Source organism: Zalophus californianus, chromosome 6 (genome assembly GCF_009762305.2).
Source record: "Zalophus californianus isolate mZalCal1 chromosome 6, mZalCal1.pri.v2, whole genome shotgun sequence".
Classification (NCBI taxonomy): domain Eukaryota; kingdom Metazoa; phylum Chordata; class Mammalia; order Carnivora; family Otariidae; genus Zalophus; species Zalophus californianus.
The window spans coordinates 72004577-72027761 of NC_045600.1; the positions used below are offsets into that span (position 1 = coordinate 72004577).

The 23185-nt window shown below is 55.2% G+C and overlaps 2 protein-coding genes across 3 annotated transcripts; both read right to left on the reverse strand.

Moving 5' to 3' along the window:
- Positions 1 to 7395: 7395 nt before the first annotated feature.
- MMP14 (matrix metallopeptidase 14) lies at positions 7396 to 17438 on the reverse strand. The gene is made up of 10 exons (XM_027570436.2): positions 17334 to 17438; positions 13247 to 13395; positions 12874 to 12996; positions 12187 to 12494; positions 11529 to 11690; positions 11016 to 11176; positions 10700 to 10838; positions 10416 to 10566; positions 9821 to 9936; positions 7396 to 9473 (listed from the first exon to the last, which is right to left on the reverse strand). Exons 1-10 carry the CDS (start codon positions 17436 to 17438, stop codon positions 9139 to 9141), a joined length of 1749 nt encoding a protein of 582 aa, XP_027426237.1. The 3' UTR covers positions 7396 to 9138.
- Positions 17439 to 19416: 1978 nt separating this feature from the next.
- Positions 19417 to 23185, reverse strand: MRPL52 (mitochondrial ribosomal protein L52). Of its 2 annotated transcripts, none has more exons than XM_027570438.1 (5): positions 23142 to 23185; positions 22964 to 23021; positions 22798 to 22865; positions 20352 to 20416; positions 19417 to 19974 (listed from the first exon to the last, which is right to left on the reverse strand). In XM_027570438.1, exons 1-5 carry the CDS (start codon positions 23152 to 23154, stop codon positions 19822 to 19824), a joined length of 357 nt encoding a protein of 118 aa, XP_027426239.1. In that variant the 5' UTR covers positions 23155 to 23185; the 3' UTR covers positions 19417 to 19821. The 2 variants fall into 2 exon arrangements, with proteins under 2 accessions (XP_027426239.1, XP_027426240.1); XM_027570439.1 differs by having other exon boundaries at positions 23127 to 23183.

Sequence of the window (23185 nt, forward strand, 5' to 3'; positions counted from 1 at the left end):
ATTGTACACCTAAAACTAATATAACACTGTATGTTAATTAAACTTCAATTGTTTAAAAAAGATTATTTGAGAAAGAGAGAGAGAACGTGAGCAGTGGAGAGGGGCAGAGGGAGAGGGAGAAGCAGACTCCCCGCTGAGTGGGGAGCCCCAAGAAGAAGATAAAGATGGGGCTCGATCCCAGGACCCTGAGATCGTGACCTGAGCAGAAGGCAAACATAACCTACTGAGCCACTCAGGTGCTCCCCTCTTTTTTTAAAGGAGAAGTTTCAGGGGCACCTGGGTGGCTCAGTTGGTTGGGCGTCTGCCTTCTGCTCGGGTCATGGTCCCGGGGTTCGGGGATCGAGCCCGCATTGGGCTCCCTGCTTGGTGGGGAGCCTGCTTCTCCCTCTCCCGCTCCCCCTGCTTGTGTTTGCTCGCTCTTTCTGTCAAACAAATAAATTAAAAATCTTAAAAAAAAAAATAAAGGAGAAGTTTCAGTAAATGTCTGGGTTGCCTCCACAGATGTGGAGTTTAGTTTAAAAAGAAATGACTGGTTGGAAAAAAAAAAAAAAGAAAAAGAAATGACTGGTTGGGATGCCTGGCTGGCTCGGTCAGAAGAGCATGCCACTCTTGATCTGGGGGTTGTGAGTTTGAACCCCATATTGGGTGTAGAGATTACTTAAATGAATAAATAACTTTAAAAAACTTTTAAAAAATGACTAGTGAAGGAATGCAGACAGCTGTTGAAAAACCTTAGCTTGACAGAAAACAGGGATATGAGGGAAATCATTCAAGGCTGCAGCAATATCCAGGAGAGAGCTTTTCAAGATGTGGAAACTTCTGTGTTTGAAGGGAGTGGGGATTAAAGACCCTGCCATATGGTTATAGGAGCAAGTTTCCTTATGCTTTGGAAAAAATGAGATGCTGGGTTGGAGACACACCTTGGAGGTTTGGAGCAACCTCAAATCATGTCCATTTTGGGGGTGTGTGGTATATTACAAAGTTAAATACTAAGATAGATGGTTTTGAATATATTTAGTATATTTTATTAATTTTTAAAATTCATTCATTTATTTATTTAGATTTTATTTTTTAAGTAATCTCTAAACCCAACACGAGGCTTGAATTTAACAACCCTGAAATCAAGAGTCACATATTCTACTTGACTGAGCCAGCCAGGTGCCCCAATACTTGGTGTATTTTAAATGTTTCTATTTGGGGCGCCTGGGTGGCTCAGTCGTTAGGCGTCTGCCTTCAGCTCAGGCCATGATCCCAGGGTCCTGGGATCGAGCCCCGCATCAGGCTCCCCGCTCCGCGGGAAGCCTGCTTCCCCCTCTCCCACTCCCCCTGCTTGTGTTCCCTCTCTCGCTGTGTCTCCCTCTCTCTCTGTCAAATAAATAAAATCTTAAAAAATAAATAAATGTTTCTATTTAACAAATGAAAACTCTTAGCATAAACACAGCAATAATATAGTGATAGTTACAAAATGCCTACAGGCTTTTTGTTTTTGTTTTTGTTTTAAGTACAAAATTGAAGAGCCCTATAAATGTGAGACTGGGATTAAAGGATCCTCCTGGGGTGAGGATGAGGTTAGGGTGGGGATGAGGTTAGGATGGGTGCAGGTTAGAGGCGCCCCAAGAGGGGGCATGACCTCCAAAGGCCTCAGGGAAGTGACACAGACATGCCCACTCTCGGATAAAGGAGGCAGGGAGGCCGGCTTGCCTTGGCACGAAGGAGTTCTGTCAAAGCATTCCGAGGTCGGGCCCAGGGGAAGGGCATCGTGGAGCGATCAGTGTCTGAGGCGTCCACAGGGGGGCAGCGTGGCGACTCGGAGGAGCTCTGAGAGGGCCCCGAAGTGGCCCCTTACTTCCTCCCACACCCCCCTCAACTCCACTCCTTCTTCCTTCCCGTTGTTATTCGAGGGCTGCCCACCAACCCCCGCACAGGGACAGCTGAGGGAAACTCTGACTTTTTCTTCTCTGCAGCTGGAAGGCTAAGGCTTGTCATCCTGTTGCGCCCACAGTCCCACCCCTTTAAGTACAGGTGTCCTGGGTGGAAACATGGAAAGTGGAAAGGGGGAAGGAACAGTCTGGCGCTATCTGGTATCCGTGGCCCTTGTCGGGGGCCTGGCTTGGCCCCTGCCTCTCTCAGGGTTGGTTCGCCGCGCCAACACCCAGCACAAGGGGGCGCTATCGCCCCGCAAACCCTGCCCGGCTGGTCTCTGCAGCAAGAGGGGGTGTGGCCAGCCGGGGAATGGGGTGGGTGTTCTTCTGGGCCCCTTGTCCTGCTTTCCTCCACCCAGAATTTAGATGCAGTTTTGTGCAGGCAAGGGGTGGGGGGCTCTGGGACACTGGCTGGTAAGGTAGAGGAGAGACTTTGGGGACACCTGGCATGGAGCTTAGACAGGTGTCAGGAGGAGAGAACTTCGTGTGGGCCCCCCAGGCCAGGGTCCAGAGCAGGCTGGCCTGAGGGTATAGTCTGAAGGATTGGTATTTCCAGAAGAGCTGGGTTAACACAACCCGATACCGATCACTCCCAGATTAAGGGCAGGCTGTGGGGGACACATGAGGAGGCCACAGGGACAAATGCTTAGGAATTATGAACCCATTACCTTGATATATTTTTCTTTCTTTTTTTAACTTTTTAAAGATTGAGGTGAAATATACAGTCAAGTTCATGAAATGTACTAAAACCTACAGCTCAATGATTTTTTACGTTTCGTATACGTAATACTTATATACATACATATGTGTACAGTACTTCTACATTCCCAGCTACGGCTGTTTGCTTGTGTAATTCACAATATTCACTGGCATTTTTTTTTTTTAAAGATTTTATTTATTTATTTAATTGACAGAGAGAGAGAGAGAGACAACGAGAGAGGGAACACAAGCAGGGGGAGGGTCAGAGGGAGAAGCAGGCTTCCCGCGGAGCAGGGAGACCGATGCGGGGCTCGATCCCAGGACCCTGAGATCATGACCTGAGCTGAAGGCAGTCGCTTAACCAACTGAGCCACCCAGGCGCCCCTTCACTGGCATTTTAAGTCAACAAACATTTTTTTCCCCTTTTTTAAAGATCTTATTTATTTGTTTGTCAGAGAGAGAGCACAAGCAGGGGGAGCAGCAGGCAGAGGGAGAAGCAGGCTCCCCACTGAGCAGGGAGCCCGATGCAGGACTCAATCCCAGGACCCTGGGATCATGACCTGAGCCAAAGGCAGACGCTTAAATGACTGAGCCACCCAGGCGTCCCTTTAAGTCAACAAACTTTTTTTTTTTTTTTTAAGATTTTATTTATCTATTCACGAGAGACACGGAGAGAGAGGCAGAGGCAGAGGGAGAAGCAGGCTCCAGGGAGCCCGATGCGGGACTCCATCCCAGGACTCGAGGATCATGACCTGAGCTGAAGGCAGACGCCCAACTGACTGAGCCACCCAGGCGTTCCTTTAAGTCAACAAACTTTTATTAAGGGGCTCTTGCGTGCCTAGCACCATCTTACTCCTTTGTAAGGAAGCGAGGACAGAACATGTTTGTCCCGTGGCTGTGGTGGGGTCAGTATTATTATGAATCATAGTTATTTCTTGACAGAACTATCCCATCAGTGCCTTGGAGGGCTGTGGCAGGCTGTGTGATCTGCTTGCTGTGGCCATATTTTTGGAATCCAAAGTGGGAGGAATTGTCTGCCATGTCTGAATACACTAACGCACAGAACCTCAGGGAGATAATATTATTGGATCCAGAATATACGGTCAGGGCAACCACACTCCTAGCACAGAGCCAGACACTGAGTGGCCAAGGAGAGCATTTTTGGGAATTGATTTTGCTCTCTGGCCTGGTGCTCCATGTCTCTGGAAGCTGAGCAAAGGGTGACGTCTTTGACCACAGGCTGTATCAAAATGAGCTGGAGCTTGTCATGTGTGTGTGAATCTGCTAGGTCTTTGGAGGCACCAGTCTTTTCCCCTCCCTTGTGGTCATCCTGGCCTTGCCCCACCCAGACCCCATCCTGCCCCAAATCAGGGAAGTGCCCCTATTGGGAAGTGAAGTGTGTGAGCAGGATGTGACCCATGGTGAGGCAGCTCCCAGACCTGGTCTTGTCCCTGAGTCAATGAGCTACTTCAGGAAGTCCTTCCGCCAATTCACTGCAGTGTGGACACCTCTTCTGAGCCATCTATTGCCCCTCCCCACCCAGATGTGGGTCTATGGGGGCCGGAAACTGGTCTCCTCCTCCTCTAAGCCACAAAGGGCCCATTGGAGAAATCAGGTACCCTGGGGGAGTGGAGGAGCGCTGCCTCAGCATGGAGGTGGTGGAAGCTGCTCCCTTGGGGTGTGGCAACAGCCCTGCCCTGGAGTGCCCAATCCTGCTGTAATGGCCCTGGTTCCAGGACTGGTGAGGGACAGAGGAGGACAGAGGGGGCTGGGCCAGGCTGGGGAAGGCTGGCCTGGAAGGCGCTCAGCCTTCGGCCCTGGGCCAGGGTGGAAAGTATGTGTGTGAGCTCATTTGAAAGGTGGCTTCTGGCCAGTCAGGCCTGCCTCCTTTCCAGGCCCCAAGTGCCCAGCCCCCTTGAAGGCTGCCTTTGGGTCTCCCCAGTCTCCCAAGACTGTCTGAGGGACAAAGGCCGAAACCCCCAGGTTAGGTGTGCAGGCATTGGTCTCCTAAAGGAAGTGAATTCAGATTTGGGGGGTGGGTAAGAAGGGGGTACAGGGACTGTAGGACAATGGATTAGCCTTGACTGGGGTTCCCTTGGGGCCTCAGGGAACGAGAAGGCCCTCGTCTTCCTAGGCCCTCATCACAGCCATTCACCACCCCCATCCCTCCCCTAGCTGTTGCCATTTGTGCCACTCAGTCCTTTTGGCTTCTGAGTCCTTCCTGCTGCTTCCTGCCTTCCCTCAGAGTACCTGTTTCTGTCCCCCAGAAGGGAGGTGACTGCAGGCAAAGCGGGTTCCTGAGGAAGAGCCCTTCTCCTGCTGCATTCCTACTCCCCATGCCGATGCTGCCGCATGGAACAAGAAGCAAGCACTCATGGGCCGTCAGATCCCCAGAACACACACTACCACACACACCCAGCCACGCAGGGGCCACACTGGAAGAGACACCCAGAGACACGGGCAGAATCTACCTACACAGGGGGGAAAAAAAATCAGACAGACCTGGGTTTTCATCATGGAATAACGAGCTATGACCTTAAGGAAGTCTTATCTGGGCCTCAGTTTCCAAACCTGTAACACAGGGGCAATGGTCGTGCCTGTGTCATTAGGTGTCACGAGGACCTCAGCAAGTGTTGGGTTTTTTACCACCTCCCTTTGGCTGGAAAGGGAAGTGGGAGTACGGAGGGGAAAGAGGACGGGGAAGTCTGGCAGCATGTGGAGAAGGGGCCTCAGGGGAGGGACAGTGAAGGACCAGCAGGGCTGGCCAGGTTGTGTGTGAGGGGTCACTCTGCTCAGTCCTCTCTTCTCTGGAGGGCCCGGCTCATTCTTCGATATTCCCTTCTCGTGTAGCTGACCCAGCACCTGGCTGGCAGCCTGGGAGGTGTGGGCCCTGCTGGTGGCAGGAGCCCTGGGGAGCGGAGTCTGTGGCTCCCCCCATCAAATGTGTGGGATGCCATCGTAGGCCAAGCGGTGCCTCTCCTCGGCGCTTGCCCCTGCTGCAGTCCCCTTTGAGGCCGCTTTCCTGGGTTCTGCCCAAAGCTCCTCGCAGATTCCCCTTGGCTCCCTCCTGGCTGCTCTAGCTCACATGTGCTGCTTTCGAATACAGGAACTTGGAACCTTAGAAACTGGGTCAGGCCCAATGGACAAAGCGGGGTAGGGCCAGTAAAAGCGGCCTTTTCAGGTCTCTCGGGAAGCCGCAGGGACCTCTGTTCTCCCCTCACCCTGCCTGACCCTGTGCGATCAGCAAGGCACCTCCCAGGGTCTCCGGCGGCCTCCCTGGGCTGGATCCCTCAGGCCCAGGGCACAGTCAGAAGCAGGGGACCTTGCCGGCCTCCACCCCACAATTCTCCCTGCTCGTGAAGCCTCTTCCACCTCTTTCCCCCTTTGTCTCTGGTCCTCCATTCCCATCTCTCCCCCTTGGCTTCAGAGAGCATCTTGTGATTCCAGAATCAGGGCCAAACAATTTCCTCGTGATGGGGAAACCGCACTCCAGCCGTGGCAGCCCTAGGCTCCCCCTCCTCTTCCCTCTGGCAGCCCCCCCCCCAGGCTCCGCGACTGGCTCCAGCTGTGTTTTGCACAACTCCCACTGGATAACATCTGTAATTGCCTCCAGATGTGGGCCACAAAAACACAAAGGGGCCATGAGCTCATCTTTGAGCTCCTTGCGACATGCATAGCCCCCCGCCTCCTCCACTCCCCCCCCAGACAACCCCTAACTTTCCCAGACCAGCTTCCCTGGGTCACCATCCCCTCCGGTGAGGGTGGCAGGGAGGTGGTGTCCAAATCCACTGAGATACACAGGCTGTGCCAAACAGCTGTTGGCAGGAGAGGTGGAGGAGGCCAGGCATAGGGTCAGGGTTCCTGGCTGGCAGAGAGGTGGGGTACCCCTTCTGCCAAAGCAATCACACCAACCAGCCTTGAAGAGCAGTTGGATAGGACCACTGGCCTAGGTGGGGCCAGCACTTTTGGAGGAAGGCCGAGGAGGGGGCCTGGGCTGGTGCCCAGGGAGGGCTGGGCTCAGGCAGGAAGGGAAGGGGAGGAGGAAAGAGGGCTGCTCCCCTTCAGCTGAGCTGACTCAGCAACTGAGCTATTCCTCCCTCCAGGCTGGTTTCGGAGGAAGGGTGGGCCGACAGCCTGGGAACCCTGTCTGGGGCAGAAGTTTCGAAGAAACAAAGCCTTGTTATTCTTCCCTTCCAACCTGACCATCTTGCCTCTCCTGGGCAATTGGGGTGAGATTCCTGTTTTGCCAGAGATAGGCTGCTCTTAATTGGCCACGGGCAACTGTCTGTCCTTCCTGGGTGTTCCTCCTGCCCCTGCGCCTGGAGCCCCCCAGGCCTAGAAGAGGCTTAGATGAGGAGGGCTTTGGGGTAAAGGGCCTGCCTGAGGTCGAAAATGATCCTGGGAGTCCCCAGTAGCAGAAAGAGAGGTCTGAGGAAACGGAGGGTCTGTGGCCAGATCACGGGACAGGGTAATGCAATCTAGGAAGATTTTCCGAGTGGCCTCAGCTTGACCACTTCCTCTTGCCTTTGCAGCTCTGGGCCTCGGAGGTAACCCCTTAGCTGGGTTGGGAGAGAGTGGCTGGGCTCTGTGGACCACTTCCCTGCCTCCGTGGAGTAGGTATGCCCTCCTTCCCAGCTATGGCCCTGAATCCCCATTGTCCACCAAGAATAAACATATTCTTTATGAAAAATACCAAAACCCCACGTCACAGAAAACACCGGTTACAGGCATGCTTTCCATTCACCTCTCAGAGAGAAGGCAGCCACACAAAGAATGTGAAACACCATTTATTCTTTGTGGAAAGGTTGAACAAGGTCAAAAATGTCCTTAGAGGGCACTGACCCAGCCCCGCCCTGCAGGTTCCTGGGGTCGGATGCCTCTGCCCCCCCCACCCCCACCCTTCCCATGCCCCTTGTTAACAAAAAGGAACGATTTGAAGGGAATTCATATATAATAATTATAATAAAAATATACATTAAACAAAACAAAAAAAAAACCCAAACAAGACAAATTTAGCCGAACTGCCAGCACCGTTCACCCCACACACTCCCACCACCCCCCACCCCCCCACCCCTGACATCCCTCCCCTCTCTCTGCCCCCACAGGGTCTCACTTCTCCCAAGTCCCCGGTACCGTGACCACCTGTGGTGGCCAGAGGAGACTTCGAATGGGTGGGCTGGGTGGGGGAGAGGAGGCAGGACACCGGAAGGATGGGCCGAGGGGCGGGGGCATCAGGAAGTGAGGGGCTAACCTGACGAGCCCCACCCAGGCACCTGCCCCCTCACTGAAGCCAGCTGATGCTGCTGAGCGCTGCCGCCTCTGCTCGCCTCCCTAACTAGGTGGCCACCCTCATGAAGGTCCCAAGTCATCAGTCCCTGGATGTGTGTCATCTCTGCTCCTTTCTCTGGGCTTCCCACATTTCCCATACGTGTACGCTGGTTGGAGGAAGGGCACCAACGTGGAGTAGGTGTGCCTTTCTCCGGCCCTTCCGCAGAGCTCCGATAAAACATGCCCTCCCCTGGGTACCACAGCCCACCTTGCAGTGGCCCTGCTGGCTTGGCCTGCCCGGCCCACGGCCCTCCTCTCCCACTGCACCTCCCCGGTTAGCCTTTTGGTCCTGTCTTATCCCCCCAACTGCTCTGCCCCTTGGTCCCTCTCCCAGCTGCCTGCATTTGAGCAAGATTCTTTTTCTGTGGTCTTCAGGCTCACCCCCAGGGCTCCAGACAGTCTCTCTCCTTGCCCCCCCCCCAACCCCGGTAGCTGCAGCCCCTGGTTTCAACTCCTCTAACCCTGACATCCCCAGCCAAGGCTGACATTTGTGGGGGTAGGACCATCAAGGGTTTCTACAGCCCCTTAATGGCTCAGGCTCCTGGGGAAGTTCTCGGGGCCAGGTGGGGCAGAGGCAGATCTTTGTGGAGGGGACTGACTCTGAGCTTTCCTCCCAAGGTCTTAGGGTGGCTGTGTGGCCCTCCCCACTCCCTCCCCAACCCGCTCCTACTCTTTCAGGGTCGGTCTCCCCCCTCAACAAGATTAGATTCCTTTAAGCCAGAAAGAGTGGTAGGAGGTTGCCAATGGGGTGCACCTGGGGGCTTTCGGGGCTGGAGTGCCCAGAGCCTCCTGAGGTCAGAGTTCAGAGGTTAAAGTTACGTCAGGGAAAGGAGAAGGAGCAGATGACCCCATCTGACCTTTGCCAGCGAGGTCTGAGGGTCCTGCCTTCAAGTGCAGAGCCAAGACATTCAGATGGGGCTGGACACATACCAAGCTACAGAGGCCCCTGGGCAGACAGGGGCTGGGAGGGGCGGCCCCTGATCAGCCCCCAGGGGACCCATGGAGGGAAGAAGCAATGCCAGGGTTGAGGTTGAGAGAGGCGGTGGCGGGACAGAGAAGCAGGGAGGTGGGGGGCGGGGTGGGGAGGGGGGCCTGGGACAGGTGGGAGCAGCCCACCCACCACCACCTGCTGCCGCTTGCCGTCAGAGGCCAAGTCCTTGTGGTAGGCGCGGGCGGGCGGCAGTGGGGGTCAGACCTTGTCCAGCAGGGAGCGCTGGCAATACAGCAGTCGTTTCGGGGTCCCGTGGCGTCTGAAGAAGACGACGGCGAGCCCCACTGCCAGCACCAGGAGCAGCAGCAGCACGGGCAGGACCACAGCGGCCGCGCTCACCGCCCCGCTGCCCTCTTCGTCCACCTCGATGATGATCACCTCCGTCTCCTCCTCCGTCCCCTCATCCGGCCGGCCGCCCGCTGCAGGGCAGCCCATCCAGTCCCGCAGGGCTGACTTGGGGTAGCCTGGCTCTACCTTCAGCTTCTGGTTGTTGAACTTCCAGTATTTGTTGCCCTTGTAGAAGTACGTGAAGACTGCAGGGGGCAGCAAGAAGGTGGCGGGGCAGAGCCACAGAGAGGGAAAGAGCAGGAGGAAGATCTGTGAGTCGTGCGAGCCAGCTGAGTTCATCCCTCAGCGTCTGGGAACATCAGTGGCCTCAGCTGTAAACCGGGCTAGTTCTAGTACCAGGCTGGGAGGGCGGTGGGGCTTGGGGATCCGATGTGTGGAAAGCACTTTGCTCAGAGCCTGGCACAAGGCAAGGGTTCCGGCGTCCTCGTCAACACTGCTTTCCCCACCGTACTGTCCTGTCCGGCTTGCCGCCCCTTCTCCCTTAGCCCTGTGTCCTCATCCTCCCCTCACGGACACCTCCCTCGCCCCTCACCTTCATCGCTGCCCATGAAGGACCCTCTGGGAGACTCGGGGATTCCTTCCCAGACCTTGATGTTTTTGGGGTACTCGCTGTCCACTGCCCTGAGCTCCTCGTTGAAACGGTAGTACCTGGGGGAGAGGAGGGGAGGGGAAGCGGTCGGGCACTGGGCCTGTCCTCGGAGGGTAGCGGGGCCCAGGACTAAATTCACCAGTGAGCAAAGGGTGGCTACGGACAGGGCGCGGGACCGGGGTTTTGAGTAATGAGGGCCTGCAGCTGGAAGTGGCGGAAGGTGGGGGTGGATGGGAGGTCCCAGGCTGCAAGAAGCCGCCAGTAGCCTTTAATGACAGTGCCTGGCAGCTGGGGTGGAGGCACGGTGCTGGGGGCAGGAGGCGCCAAATGACCGGGTCTGCAGTTGTGACCCGGTCACTTCCCACTCACTCGGCACCTAATGGAGGCTGTCTGTTGCTAGGCAACAGCAGAAGCTCAGCCAGCAACTAACTTGTCCAGGGAACCATCCCCAGGGTAGGTGGGTCTTTCTTCAGAATCGAGGGAATCTAGTGGCGGCGTCTGAGGCGGGAGGCCTGGGGCCGAGGGGCTGAGGTCTCACTTGTTTCCCCGGAAGAAGTAGGTCTTTCCGTTGGGCATCCAGAAGAGAGCGGCATCGATTTTGTCAGTAGGCAGTCCTCTGCCCAGCTCCTTGATGTGCTTGGGGTAGCCAGGTTCCAGGGAAGCTTCGTCGAACACCCAGTGCTTGTCTCCTGCAGAGGAGAAAGGAGGGCGGGATCAGGGCTCCCCTCGGGCTCTTGGGTCTTCGGAGGAGTTGAGTGGAACCCACTCCTCCCAGGAGACTCTCCCCATCAGCCAGAGAACACGGGCAGAATGCCTGCTTACCTTTGAAGAAGACAAACTTGCCATCTTTCCTCTCGTAGGCAGTGTTGACAGATGCAGGCAGGCCCCGCCAGAACTGGCCGATGGGCATGGGGTATCCATCCATCACTTGGTTATTCCTCACCCTCCAGAACCAGCGCTCCTAGAAGGCGTCGAGGTGGGGACAGTGCGTTCTGTTTTATAGCTAGTCCTCTGGCTCAGTCCCCAAAGCTTCCCACTGTCTCGGTTCTAGTTCTTAGTCCTCCTGTTGCTGTTTCCACCCAGCCTGCTGGGCTTAGAGCCCTACCGTCCCCCACAGCGGCCCCCTTCTTCCTCTCACCTTGAAGACAAACATCTCCCCTCGGAGCACGGCCACGGTGTCAAAGTTCCCGTCACAGATGTTGGGCCCATAGGTGGGGTTTTTGGGCTTATCGGGGACAGAGGGCCTGGAGGTCGTCCTGGGTTGAGGGGGCATCTTGGTGGGGGACCCTGACTGACTCCCTGGTGTAGAGAACATGAGAGGCACTTCAGACTTTGTGGCAGAGGGGGAGGACAGAACAGGCATATGGGCAGACAATCCCCTTGGAAAGGTGTGGATGGCCCTTTGCGGGGAGGCTGAAGCAATCAGGTGGGAAAGGACAGGAAAGGTGGGCTCAAAAGTGCGAGAAGAATAAAACATGTAGAAGAAATAATGTAAAAAAAAAAAAAAAGAAAAAAGTGGGAGTGGGTGGTGGGTGGAGGCAGGGTCAGGTGGGGTTGGGGGCGGACCGTAGGGCGTGGGGGAAGGGAAGGGATGCGTAGGTCAGAGAGACCAGGAGGGGAGAAGGAGCAGATGTGGGCATAGATTACTCACCGTAAAGTTGCTGGATGCCCCGGCGGTCGTCATCGGGCAGCACGAAGTTCTCTGTGTCCATCCACTGGTAAAAGGGCGCCATGATGGCCGAGGGATCATTGGAATGCTCAAGGCCCAGGGCATGGCCCAGCTCGTGCACAGCCACCAGAAAGATGTCATTCCCTGGAGTGATGGGTAGGATGATGTGGGAAGCCTGGGTCCCTTCCCTCAGACTCCCTGCTTTCCCACCAGAGGCTTTGTTTTCACACCCGAGCCTGCCTGTCATGTTTTTCACCCAAAAAGCCACAAAGCCAGTCAGCAATCTATTCTGGATGGAAGTGAGAGGGTGCTCTGGGGCCAGATACCAATCCCAGGAATGCGTGTATTAAGGGAAGTTGAGGTCCCATCTGGTCCCCAGGTTCTCCCAGGAGCTAGAGGTGACATTTGCCCAGAGAAGTGGGAAGTCTTTGACTGGGAAGTCAATTATTGGGTGACAAAGGGACCAGATATAAGTGGAGCAAAATTAGAATCCTGCTTTCACTGGAAGTCAGACTAGGAGATCTTTGTAGCCCAGAGACTTGGGGGTTTGAGGTTTGGGGAGGAGGCAGGAGAACCGCCCCACTACAAATGGTCACTGACACTCCCCAAAATAAATGAGTCCCAGGGCTACTTCGCTCACCATTCAGATCCTCATTCCTGACAGTCCAGGGCTCAGCAGAGTCAAAGTGGGTGTCCCCTCCGATGTTGGGGCCCGGGAAGTAGGCATGGGCCAGGAAGCCACCCTCGCCATCAAAAGGCGTGCTGTCACCATGGAAACCCTCAGCGAAGAAGATCATGATGTCTGCCTGCTTCTCATGGCCCTCGCGGATATAGGCATAGGGCACCTCTCGGAAACGAAGTGGTGTGGCGCTCTCCCACACACGGAATGCCTTGCGAATGGCCTCGAATGTGGCATACTCGCCCACCTTGGGGGTGTAATTCTGGATGCTGAGGTCCAGCCACATGGGGAGAGGATGGGAGGGCATTAGGATCACAACCAATACAATTCTCCTTCTCTGTACTTTCCCAGGTCTGACTGAACCGCCCAGCCACCTTTGCTGCCCGGCTCTTCCTGCTGCCTTGTGCGGGATGCCTCTGCCCCAAGAACTGAGGGTTCAGGGGCCCCCCAGGCTTCGGCTTTCTGGCCCTGGGGTGCACCCCCCACAGGCTGCACCTTCCTCCAAGATTACAGCCACGTTCCTCCCCACTCCCAAGGATGCTTCACAGGGATAGAGGTGAGTAGAACAGGAGGCCTCAGAGTCTGTTAGCACAACTGATAGGGAGGGCGACCCTGATGTGAGAAAGGCAACTTGCCTGCTGGACTCACCAGAAAGTGATCTCATTATGCTGCCATTTGAGGCCCTGGATGGCATAGCGCTTCCTTCGAACATTGGCCTTGATCTCAGCCCCAAACTTATCGGGAACACCACAGCGGGGACGCCTCATGGCCCTAGGGAGTGAGGATTGTGGTCAGGGTAGCATATTAAAGAGAAAGGTCTTCAGAGGAGAGGGGAAGTGCCTGGCCTCGGAAGGGCCAAGGTTATGGGGTCAGGGTGAATAGGAGAGGGTGGGGACCAGCGACTGACTAGCATGTGGGGTTGGGGGAGGGGGCAGGAGTCAGGCGTGTAGGTAGCCATGTCCCTGTGCTCAGTGTTGTCGCTGGGTGCCACGCAGGATTCCTGCCAGGGTCTAGCACTTACTTCATGGTGTCTGCATCAGCCTTGCCCGTCACGCGCAGACCATAGAACTTCTGCATGGCAGCAATGGCAGCTGAGAAGGACTGGGGGGAGCGCTGTGTGTGCGTGCGCAGATCCCCGGGGGGCAGGTAGCCATACTGCTGCAGCCAGGCCTGTAGGGAGAGGAATGTGGCTTCAAGCATCTCCACTTGGCCCAAGGGGAGCCTCGGCCTCCCCCTGGTATCTGGCACGCACCCTTGGCTTAGGAGGAAAGGGCAACGAGCTCCCAGCCTGGCTCTGGCAGTGGGGCTGGAGGAGTTCCCAGGTTGGACCTGAACTCTGGCCCAGGCCCCAGTATGACTTGTCCTCTCGGGGCTGTGGGCTCAAACAGGGGTGGGGAGCCACGGCTCTGGACTTTGGCTGTAACTCTTGAGAATGGGAGCCCAAATGGCTTAACGGAGTCCTAGGATGTCTTCTCAGAGCTGAGATTCCTTCCAGCACTTTCCTCCTCTATGTCAGTGTTCCTGTAAATATAGTATGTCCTACCTGCGAGTGGGTTGTTCCCATGATGGGTGGAGGCAGGGAGGCTGAGGGGGCTCTCTTTTGGTCCTGGTATGAGACCCTCTTGGGACAGGGATGCCATGCCTCCAGGACCCTCACAGCTGATATCTTTTTAGGAAGGAGAGAGCAGAAGAGGAGCTAGGGCTGAGGCTGGCTGCTGAGACCGGAAACTGGGACCTTTGGAGGTGGTGGGGCCGTGATCCAGCCACAGAGCTAGGATCCTGCCTCTCTCCCCATCCAAGCATCTGACCTAGGGCTTGGGACCTAAAGGCCCATTTGAGGTTCTTAGTAGAGGGAGTGGGAGATGGGGGTGGTGGTAGAGACTCGGTGACAGTATTGTACTTGAGGTATGTTGTGAATTGTTCATAATATAAAGGCTGGCATATTGCCTTAACATAAAGTTGGGTTTTCGGTGTTTGATTGAAAGGCACACAGAATACAGCCTTTATTGCAAGAACAATGGAGTATTTTCCTAAAGCCTGAAAAGTAAAATGAGCCAAGTTATATATGGAATATGAAAATACTCAGATTCTCCAGTGGAGATACTACTTTGGTCCCTGCTCCAGCTTTGCCTTCCTAAGGAGTTCAGAGGGGGCCTGCAGGTTGCCTAGGATGGAAGCTCGGAGCGTAGAGGACACCGTTGGGTGCCACAACCCCTATCCCAGGTCGTCAGGATGGATCTTCCCGAGGCCCTTCACCTCTAGGCCCAGGCCCTGGTGGTGGAGCAGTGCTCCTGCATTGGGGCTGGGGGTGATTCAGGAGCAGCTGACTGGGGACATGTGCCCGCGAGGGCAAGAATTGCAACAGGGTTCTGGGAAGTGATCCCCCAAGGCTGATGGGAGTTAGGGCCCGAGATATAAACAACCCAGCCTTTCCCCAGCCAACAGGCCTGGCCAGAACAACCTTAGCACCACCCGCCTCTGAGAGCCCCTCCTCAGGGGTAGAGGAGGGAGCCAAGTTTAACCTCTGGTAGACCACGGGGGAGCAGAGCAGGGTGCTGCAGTACCTGGTTGCTCTCCCCTGGAGCTGCAGACTTGCCCTGACCTGTGTTGGCTGATGCCACAGCTAGTGCCCATGGGAGGCCTGCTGTGGCCTGTGCCCAAGTACGCGGGAAACTCCCTTTGCCCTTAGCCTCACCTGTGGGGCACACCCCCCCAGGCTTATGACCCCTAGTGGGGGAGCGGCTGCTTCAGCTTTGGAGAAGGATGGGAGTGGCCTACTCCTGGAGCTGGAAGTCAGGAGGGCTTAAGTCAGGCCCCCTCAACCCTCGGGGAACGGAACTGAGGGGAATTCTCTGAGGGCAGAATGACAGAATGGAGGGTGGCAGAGAGGTGAGGAGAATCCACATCCAGGAGCTCTGGGATAAATCCCTCTCCCTGATGAGTCTTTCAAGAAAGTAGGCCCGTCTAAATATTCACACCACAACGTCCACCCCATATACAAAAGAGAAAAATGGAGACTTAGGCAAGAAAGGGACTTCCCTGCAGTCAAGAGAGCCTTGAGGCCTGGAAAGGAAGTGCCCCCATCCCTCTCCTCCCAGGCCTAGGCTCTGAGCAAAGCAAGAACCACAGAGAAGACTAGGAGGTGAGGTAGGAACCACAGAAGAGAGGACTCTTGTGTCTGCGGCTGGGTGGGGGGAAGGGCCAAGTGCCAGAGAGGCCTCGGGAGGAGAGGGCCGTCCTGGAGCTGGTGCAGGACTCTGGAGGCCGGGTGGGAGGGAGCCGGCTGCCTGAGGCCTGGCTACCCCAGCTCACCCTCTAGATTGGCCTGGAGAGGGAGCAACTATGTTAGGTCAAAAAACTCGGTTGGCTGGCTTTGTCTTGAAAACTGAGTGGTCTGGAGGTATTCCCCTAGGGAAGTCCAGAGAACCCCTCCCACCTCTGGCCTAGGAGTCCTGGAGAAGGTGGGTGGGTTGGGGGAAACGTTGGCAAACTCTAGCAGGCCTTGGATGGGAGCCTCTGGGCCTGTTCCTCCCTCCCTCTGCCTCCCACCCCTCCGTGGCCCAGAAGCAAAGGGTGGTTCTGGCACTGGGACTGCCTATGACCCACTTAAAACAGAGCCAGGGCTGCTGCCCCTCCCCTAGGGGGCCTAGTGAGGCAGGGGAGGGAAGGCAGGGCAGGCAAAGTTGGCAGTGGGCAGCCCCCAGATGCCCAGGCTTCTTTTGTTAGGAGCTCTCCTTGCAGGCCTCGGATGAAGACTCCAGGCTCCAGGGGGCGGAGAGGATGCCCCCTCCTGCTGGACCGTGTCAGGCTTAGCCCCAGGGCAGATCTGCACTCTCCCTGGTCACCCCCACTCCTAGGGCCACGCTTTGCTTCTTAGCCTCAGATCCCTTCGGGACAGAGAGAGTGTGTTCTTTCTGGAGATGTTTCCTCCGGGGGTGGGTCCAGGGCCAGGACCATGAGGGAGGAAGCCAAGTCCAGATCCCTTCCCCCTTCTGGGGCCCTTCCCGGCCCCTCCCGACCGCACCCAGGCCCTGCCGGGCTGAGTGGGTTGGGATGGCCCAAAATAAGAAGCTGATCAAATTCGTCTCCCACCTTCACCCCAAAATAAGAGAGAGAGAGTGAGAAAGAGAGGAAAAACCTCCCCAGACAACTCCCACGCGGCTTCCTCCCGGGCCAGTGGGCCAGCGTCGGGGAATGGGTTGGGGGGGCGACCGAGGCAGTCGAGACATGTGCGGGTGCCCTGGGCCCGGCCCTCTCCCCACTCCCCAGTGCGATGCCCTCAGTTTTCCTGCAATTAACACAGAAAAACTATTAAGAAAAGCAACTAGAAGAGCCTAAAGGCGCCGCTGCGGGGGGGGTGTGTGTGTGTGTGTGTGTGACGGGGGCAGAGGGAGGAGGCGGCCTCCGGGCCGAACCGCCGGCTCACAAGGAGAGCTTTGTGTGTCCGGAAAGGCGGCTAGGGCGCCAGCTCCGCGACCTTCGACGCCGGGGCTCCGGGCCGCGACACAGAGGGGTCGGCGCGGAGTTGGGGTGGGGTGGGGGCCGGAGCGGCTCGGAAGTCCAGCCCCGACCCCACCTGGCGGCGGCCGCATCCGCGGAGGGCCGGGACCGCCCGGGAGGCGCGCAGCGTGGGGGGCCCCGGAGCCGCGGCGCCGTCCACCGGAGCCTTCCCCGGCCGGCGGGCGCGGGCGGGCTGCAAAGTCGAAGAAACAACGGACTCGCGCACAGGACAAGAAACCAGGGCAGCGCCGGGGCTGAGCGGAGTCCAACTATTTAGCAGGCTCCCTCCTGGTTCTGGAGCTGAGCTCAGAGCCCGGGGGGGACCGGGGAGGGTGCGGGTGGGCCCCAGCTGTAAAGCTCTTCCCAGGAAAGGACTGGGAAAGCAAGTCGGCAGCGGGTGGGAGGAGGGCTGGCTGGGGGAGGCAGAAGTTGGATCGACTTGGAAGTTTGGAGCTGAGGAGGAAAAGGAAAGGGAGGGGATTGCTGCGGGCCGGAGCGGCCGAGACCCCGAGCGCCCTGCTCTCCAAAGAGGGGGCTGTCCCCTTGGAGACCCCCGGCTTGCCTCCCCGGCGGGCGCGACTGCCGGCGGGGCCGGGGAGCTCACTTACTTCGGGGCTGAAGCTGCTTTGGGCCGAGCTGAGGGAGGCGAACGCGGTGGCGAGCGTAAGCAGGGGGAGCAGCAGACCGCCGGTGGGCCGTGGGGCAGGAGACATGGTCCGCGACCGTCCCGGCAGCCAGCCGTGCGGGCTCCGCGGCGGGGGCCCAAGCCCTGGGGTCGCGCCGCCACTCCCTTGGGGCGCCTTTGTCTTCGGTGGGCACTGAATTTGGATTCCTCGAGCGCTGTCCGCTTGGAGATGAGGGGATTGTTCTTGAAAGCGCCTGTTTGCTCGTCCCCTTTCCCGTTTTTTGATCTTTCTTCTGCTTAGTCTGCGAACTGCATCGCGAGCCCTCTCTCACTCTTCTGGTCCCTCCCTTCTCCCACAGCCTCTCCGCCCCCGCCCCAATGCCCTCCTTTCCCGTGCGGACGTGGTTGTTTCAGCCTGAATCCAATTACAGCCAAGAGCCGGGTAAAAAAAACCCCTAAGTTGCCTTTCTGTGGTGGAGGCTGCCATCTGCAGGGGTTGAGGCCACAGCTAAGGACGGGGGTCTGGGGTGGGTGGGTGTGTGGGGGAGGACCCAGGGGATGGGATGTGGGAGACTTTCTCCCCCTAAGCATATTTTAGGTGGCTTGATTCCTCTGGTATTCAGCGTTTGTTTCACCTCAGAGTGGGAAGTACTGGGAGGCTCAGTGGCTGGGCCAGACAAGTTCAGAGTCTGGGATGCTGCTGGTAGGGGTCTTCCATGTCCACCACACCTGGGTTGGAGATTGTCTGCTGGGACCTGTGGCTCAACTAAATTGAAACTATGCCCCTTGTTCTGGACAACCACCGCCATCCCTCTCCTGCTCAAAACCTGCAACAGTAACAAAACCCAACCACCCACCAATCAACTCCATACCCACGCTGGTCCCAGCCTTGTGGAAAAGACAAATGCACTCCCTTAATTATCATTTGCAATCTGGCTGGGGAGGAAGGAGGTGTAGGGCCATGGAATGTGGGGAAAGGCAAATCAAGTTCAGGGAAACTGTTAGACAAGAGAGATTGGGAGTTCAGACTTTGGGGTTTAGTTTCCCCTCCACAGTGGAAAAAGGCAATTCCTTGAGGAGTAAAATCTTCAGGGACTGACTAAACAAGAGAACAAAAGGTGGAGATACGCAGGGAAGGAGGAGAACCAGGGAAGGGGGAGGGAGAGCTGAAGCTGACAGTGGGGAAGAGAGACAGATAAGAGGCTGGGAGCTAGATCTGGAAAAGCAGCCCAACAGAAGCAGGAAAAGTGTGGGAGACAGAAAACTCGACCATCAGCGAAATCTAAGATCCCAGAATTGCATTGGTCAGCGAGAGAGGAAGGAGGTAGTCGGGGCAAGAAGGGAGGGAAAGAAAGCAAGGCAAGGAATAAAGGAGGCTGGACAGAATTTACATCAGGTAGGAAGCTCCAGCAATACTAGAGATCCAGGAACTATTACAAGTTTGTGGCAGGAAAATGGAAGGAAAGCCCAGTGCTCTGTATTGTAATGGGAGCAGAGGCCCTTTTCTCCCAGAATCCATGATCAATAATGGGAAAGGTTGGGGCACCTGGGTGGCTCAGTTGGTTAAGCAACTGCCTTCGGCTCAGGTCATGATCCTGGAGTCCCGGGATCGAGGCCAGCATTGGACCCCCTGCTCAGCAGGGAGTCTGCTTCTCCCTCTGACCCTCTCATGCTCTATCTCATTCTCTCTCTCAAATAAATAAATAAAATCTTTAAAAAAAAAAATGGGAAAGGTTCCCCTGGGCCCTGGGCAGCTTATGGGTTTGCGGGAGATATACGATGGATATTGCGTATCTATGCCACAGTGACCGATTGGGGGCTGAGCACCTCCAGGGCTCCCCTACACAAATTGGGGTCGAGAGGTACAGGCCTCTCTCTGACCAGGCTCTGGAATTCAGCCAGAACCACAGAAACCTCAGGATCCAACTCTTCGGCAGACATGCAACACCCAAGTCTGGTTCTTCCCATGTCAGCCTTCCCAGTGGGGGTATCCTCTTGGGCCATGTATCGGAAGTTGAGGAAAACTGACACCAGTTGCTTGCCAAGAAATGGACCTCAGCCGGAAAGCCTTTTTCATCAAAACATTTATTAAATGAGTAACTGCATGCAGCTTGAGCTGTGTACAGGCTGTTAAAGGCTTGAGTGGCTGGCTAAAACCAGGAGAGCTGCTACCCCTTTTCCATGCTCGCAGGGCAGCTACTGTTCACAGGTGGGCCAGTCCTATGGCCTGCAAAGGGGGTGAGTATCCCAGAGCAAGAGTCTACTGAACTGGAATGGGGCCAGGGATGAGGGCAACTAGGCCAACTCCTCCAGGCAGTGATCTTGTGGGCAGTTCTTCTCAGTGTCCAAGCTCCTGTGCTCTGAAGACAGATGGGGAACGTGAAGGTTCTCTCTCCTGGCTGGGATGAGGCATGGAGGTGATAGAGAAGAAAGCCAGAGAGAGGCTGGGAAAGGGAGACAGGAACTGCTTTTTACTGACGTGGTCGTGGGTTCTGCAGGAGAGCCCCTTTGGGTTTAAGAGCATTTTTCTGCTTCCTTTCCTCTTCCTGCAACTTCTCCTGCTGCCTAAGCTGCCATGCCTGTAATCCAGCATCCATTTCCTGTGACAGCAGTACAACTCGTCTCTGAAACAGACAGGAAAACAGGGTGGATAACATCTGGGGCTTGAGCTCTGCACCATATATCCTTTCACTCACAGATCAAAGTCAGAGGTTTCAGCTGGAAAATGACACTGCTGACTGGGTTAGGGGACCGGGTCCTGGGATGGGAAGCAGGAGGAGGCAAAATGCGGGGCAGAATGGCTACTACTGGTTCCGGCCCTGGGAGTGCCCCACTCTCTTCCTCCCTTCTCGCACTACCATAAAAACCTCTAGCTGTTAAAACGCTGGGGTAGAGGGTACGTGTGAGCTTAGGTGTCAGCACAGCTCAAGCCAAATTAAAGTGTAATTTTTTTCCCTCCAAGTACACACAGGTTGCCCTGATTGGGGCTGTAGCCACTTACTGCAAACTTCTCCCTTTGGGCTTTTCTTCGAAGCTGGCCTTTCATTGGAGGTGCGGGGCGGCCATCTGTACATGGAAGTGAAGAAAAAGACAGGTATTAGAGATGGCTGGCAGCACCCTGTGAAGGCACTGGAATAGGAATGAGGGAAGAACCGGTCTCTAGTTCGTCTCTCCCATTTCACAGCCGTGGTGGCCTCATTCTCCAAAAACCCATCCCTTAGTGTCAAGGGTAAGGTATGCCAAGAATAAGCTCTGAGGCATACTCCTACTCTATTTCACTTACCCCTCGTTATCCTGGAATGGTCCTTTGCAGTGCTGAATCTCGTTTTATCTCCGCCCCCCCCACAAAGTTTTTATTTATTTGAAAGAGAGCGCGTGCAGGGGGAGGGGCGGAGGGAGAGGGAGAAAATCTCAAGCAGACTCCCCACGGAGTGCAGAGCCTGACTTGGGCTCAGTCTGGGACTTAATCTCAAGATCTCGACCGTGAGATCATGACCTAAACCAAAATCAAAAGTCTAATGCTTAACTGACTGAGCCACCCAGGCGCCCCTCTCCTGTTTTATCTTTAGAAACCCTCCACTCAGGCAATCTGATCACTGTTCTACTCATCATGAGTCTGCTAAATTCCATCTCACTCCTCAATGAAATACTCTCTTTTCCTTTCCTTTCAGCCCAGTTCTTGTCCTTAGGGGCCCCCCCCTTAAGCTCTATCTGCCCAGAAACCCTACTCTGACCTCTTCAACTCTGTTACCCCTCTCCTGAAAGAAGTGCCTACTGGGGCACCTGGGTGGCTCAGTAAGCATCTGCCTTCGGCTCACAATCCTGGAGTCCCTAGATGGAGCTCACTGCATCAGACTCCCTGCTCAGCAGGAAGTCTGCTTTTCCCTCTCCCTCTGCCCCTCCCCCTGCTTGTGGTCACTCTGGCTCGCTCACTCGCTCTCAAATAAATAAATAAAATCTTAAAAAAAAAAGTGCCTACCAATGACTTAATATTCATCTATTTGCCTTGGGACATTTATTGTACTACTGGTTTTTTGCTTTATTTGGCCATCTCAAATTCTTTTGGAAAGGGGTAGAGCAATGACATATTATTATTTTTTAAGATTTTATTTATTTGAGAGACAACATACCCGCGGGGGACAGCATGAGTGGGGGGAGGGGCAGAGGGAGAAGGAGACTTCCTGCTGAGCAGGGAGCCTGATGTGGGGCTCAATCCCAGGACCCCAAGATCATGACTTGAGCCAAAGGCAGATGCTTAACCGGCTGAGCCACCCAGGCGCCCCTATTATTTAATTTTTAAAATGTCCATGCTGTTTTCTCAGCTAGACTTTCACAGACTATGTCCCTAGGTTTCACTGTAGTACAGTGTAAGCACATAAGCACATCCTACAAATTCCAGAAATACCTGCTGACTTGGTGAAAAATGCAGTATCTGACCTGAAATTTATAATGAAGATGAAGAAAAAGGACACTTACTTTCTACAAAATAAGAAACAGTGAAAACTTCGCCCAAAAGTTTTGTGGAAACTGAGAGATACAATTAAGTAACATGTCCAAGACCACAATGTCAGCAAGTAGAGAAGCCTGAATTAAGAATCAATTCCAGAGTCTTTCCAATATTCCATACTACTTTTAAGAGATGCTGGGTTTCCTGCAGTAAGTAACAAGTGGAAAAAATCTTTACCATCCTTCTCAGGATCCTACTCCTATAGAATCCAACAGGGTATTAGTATCCAGGTTTCTGTCCTGTTGAAGGGGGCCTTGCCCCTACCCAGTTCTAGTCCTTGCTTTGCTATTACTTAGCTGTGTGATCACAGGAACTCTGAGGCCTCAATTTTCCCACCTGTAAACTGGAGTCCCATATTGGGAGTGGGGAGTGGCTTCAACTTTTCTAAGATCCCTCCCTTCTAGGGGTAATACCTATTTTTTCTTTCTTTCCTTTTTCTTCTTCTTCTTTTTTTTTTTTTATCCCCCCCTAAGTAAAGAGAAGAAACTTTTCTGAAAGGAGCCCTCCATCCTCAATCCTCACCCTTCTAACCCCTCTCTCTGAGATGTTCACTTAGGCAGCCTTTCAAAGAGTTCTCCCTCCATTTGGTACCAAATTTTCAACAATGTACTCACCACACTGAACGGTGGGTCTTTCTAACTTTTTTAAAAAACCGTCCCACCACGAGAAACGTAAAAATCTTGTCACTCCCTCCCCCGGGGCGTCCCAAATTAGAATTATCTTCTGCTCATCCCCACAAGATCCTGTCTAGCTTTACTTTCCATAGGCCTAGTTTAATTTACAAAATAAACAACTGGGCTTCTTCCCCCAACTCCAAATATAAAGGTCAATACGTTGTCCACTCAGACACATCCCCACCTTGACCCCCTTCTCCCGCCGCCCTCCGTCCAGGGGCGTTCCCTCTGGGCGAAACTGAATTAACTGTCAGGTCAGCGCTCACCCGCGTAAGACCAGTCCGGGAGCTCCGTAAGGGGCCCGTAGCCGGAGGGGTTGGCAGCCAGGCCCTGCCTGGGTGGAGAAAAACAGTACGGTGAGGATTCAGCCCCGCTTCTGGCTTCCCACTACCCCCCCAATACCCCCCAGACCCGCACTAGACCGGTACTCACTGGAGTCGCCACTGGCTGCCCGCCCGAGCCGCCACGCTGCTGTGCAGCCTCCGGACACCTGCAGGGAAAATGGCAGAATTGGAGCAGAGGCCATGCAGTCGACTCAGGGGTCCTAGACTTGGCCCCGCGGACTCCCGAGCCCACCGACTCCACGCCTACTTACTCAAAAGCAGCGTACCTAAAGCTGCCATACTGAGGCCGCGGTGCCGGAAGTGGGCGTGG

Excerpts from the sequence above, each read along its gene's own strand:
- MMP14 (XM_027570436.2), bottom strand. The coding sequence starts at position 17,438 with ATGTCTCCTGCCCCACGGCCCACCGGCGGTCTGCTGCTCCCCCTGCTT. Across the intron at positions 12,997-13,246 it reads GCTGATGCAGACACCATGAA|GGCCATGAGGCGTCCCCGCT; the intron begins GTAAGTGCTAGA and ends CTCACTCCCTAG. Across the intron at positions 11,177-11,528 it reads GGGCATCCAGCAACTTTACG|GGAGTCAGTCAGGGTCCCCC; the intron begins GTGAGTAATCTA and ends TCTCTACACCAG.
- MRPL52 (XM_027570439.1), bottom strand. The coding sequence starts at position 23,154 with ATGGCAGCTTTAGGTACGCTGCTTTTGA. Across the intron at positions 20,417-22,797 it reads CCCGGACTGGTCTTACGCGG|ATGGCCGCCCCGCACCTCCA; the intron begins GTGAGCGCTGAC and ends TTCCATGTACAG. Across the intron at positions 19,975-20,351 it reads CCCAAAGGGAGAAGTTTGCA|AGACGAGTTGTACTGCTGTC; the intron begins GTAAGTGGCTAC and ends TGTCTGTTTCAG.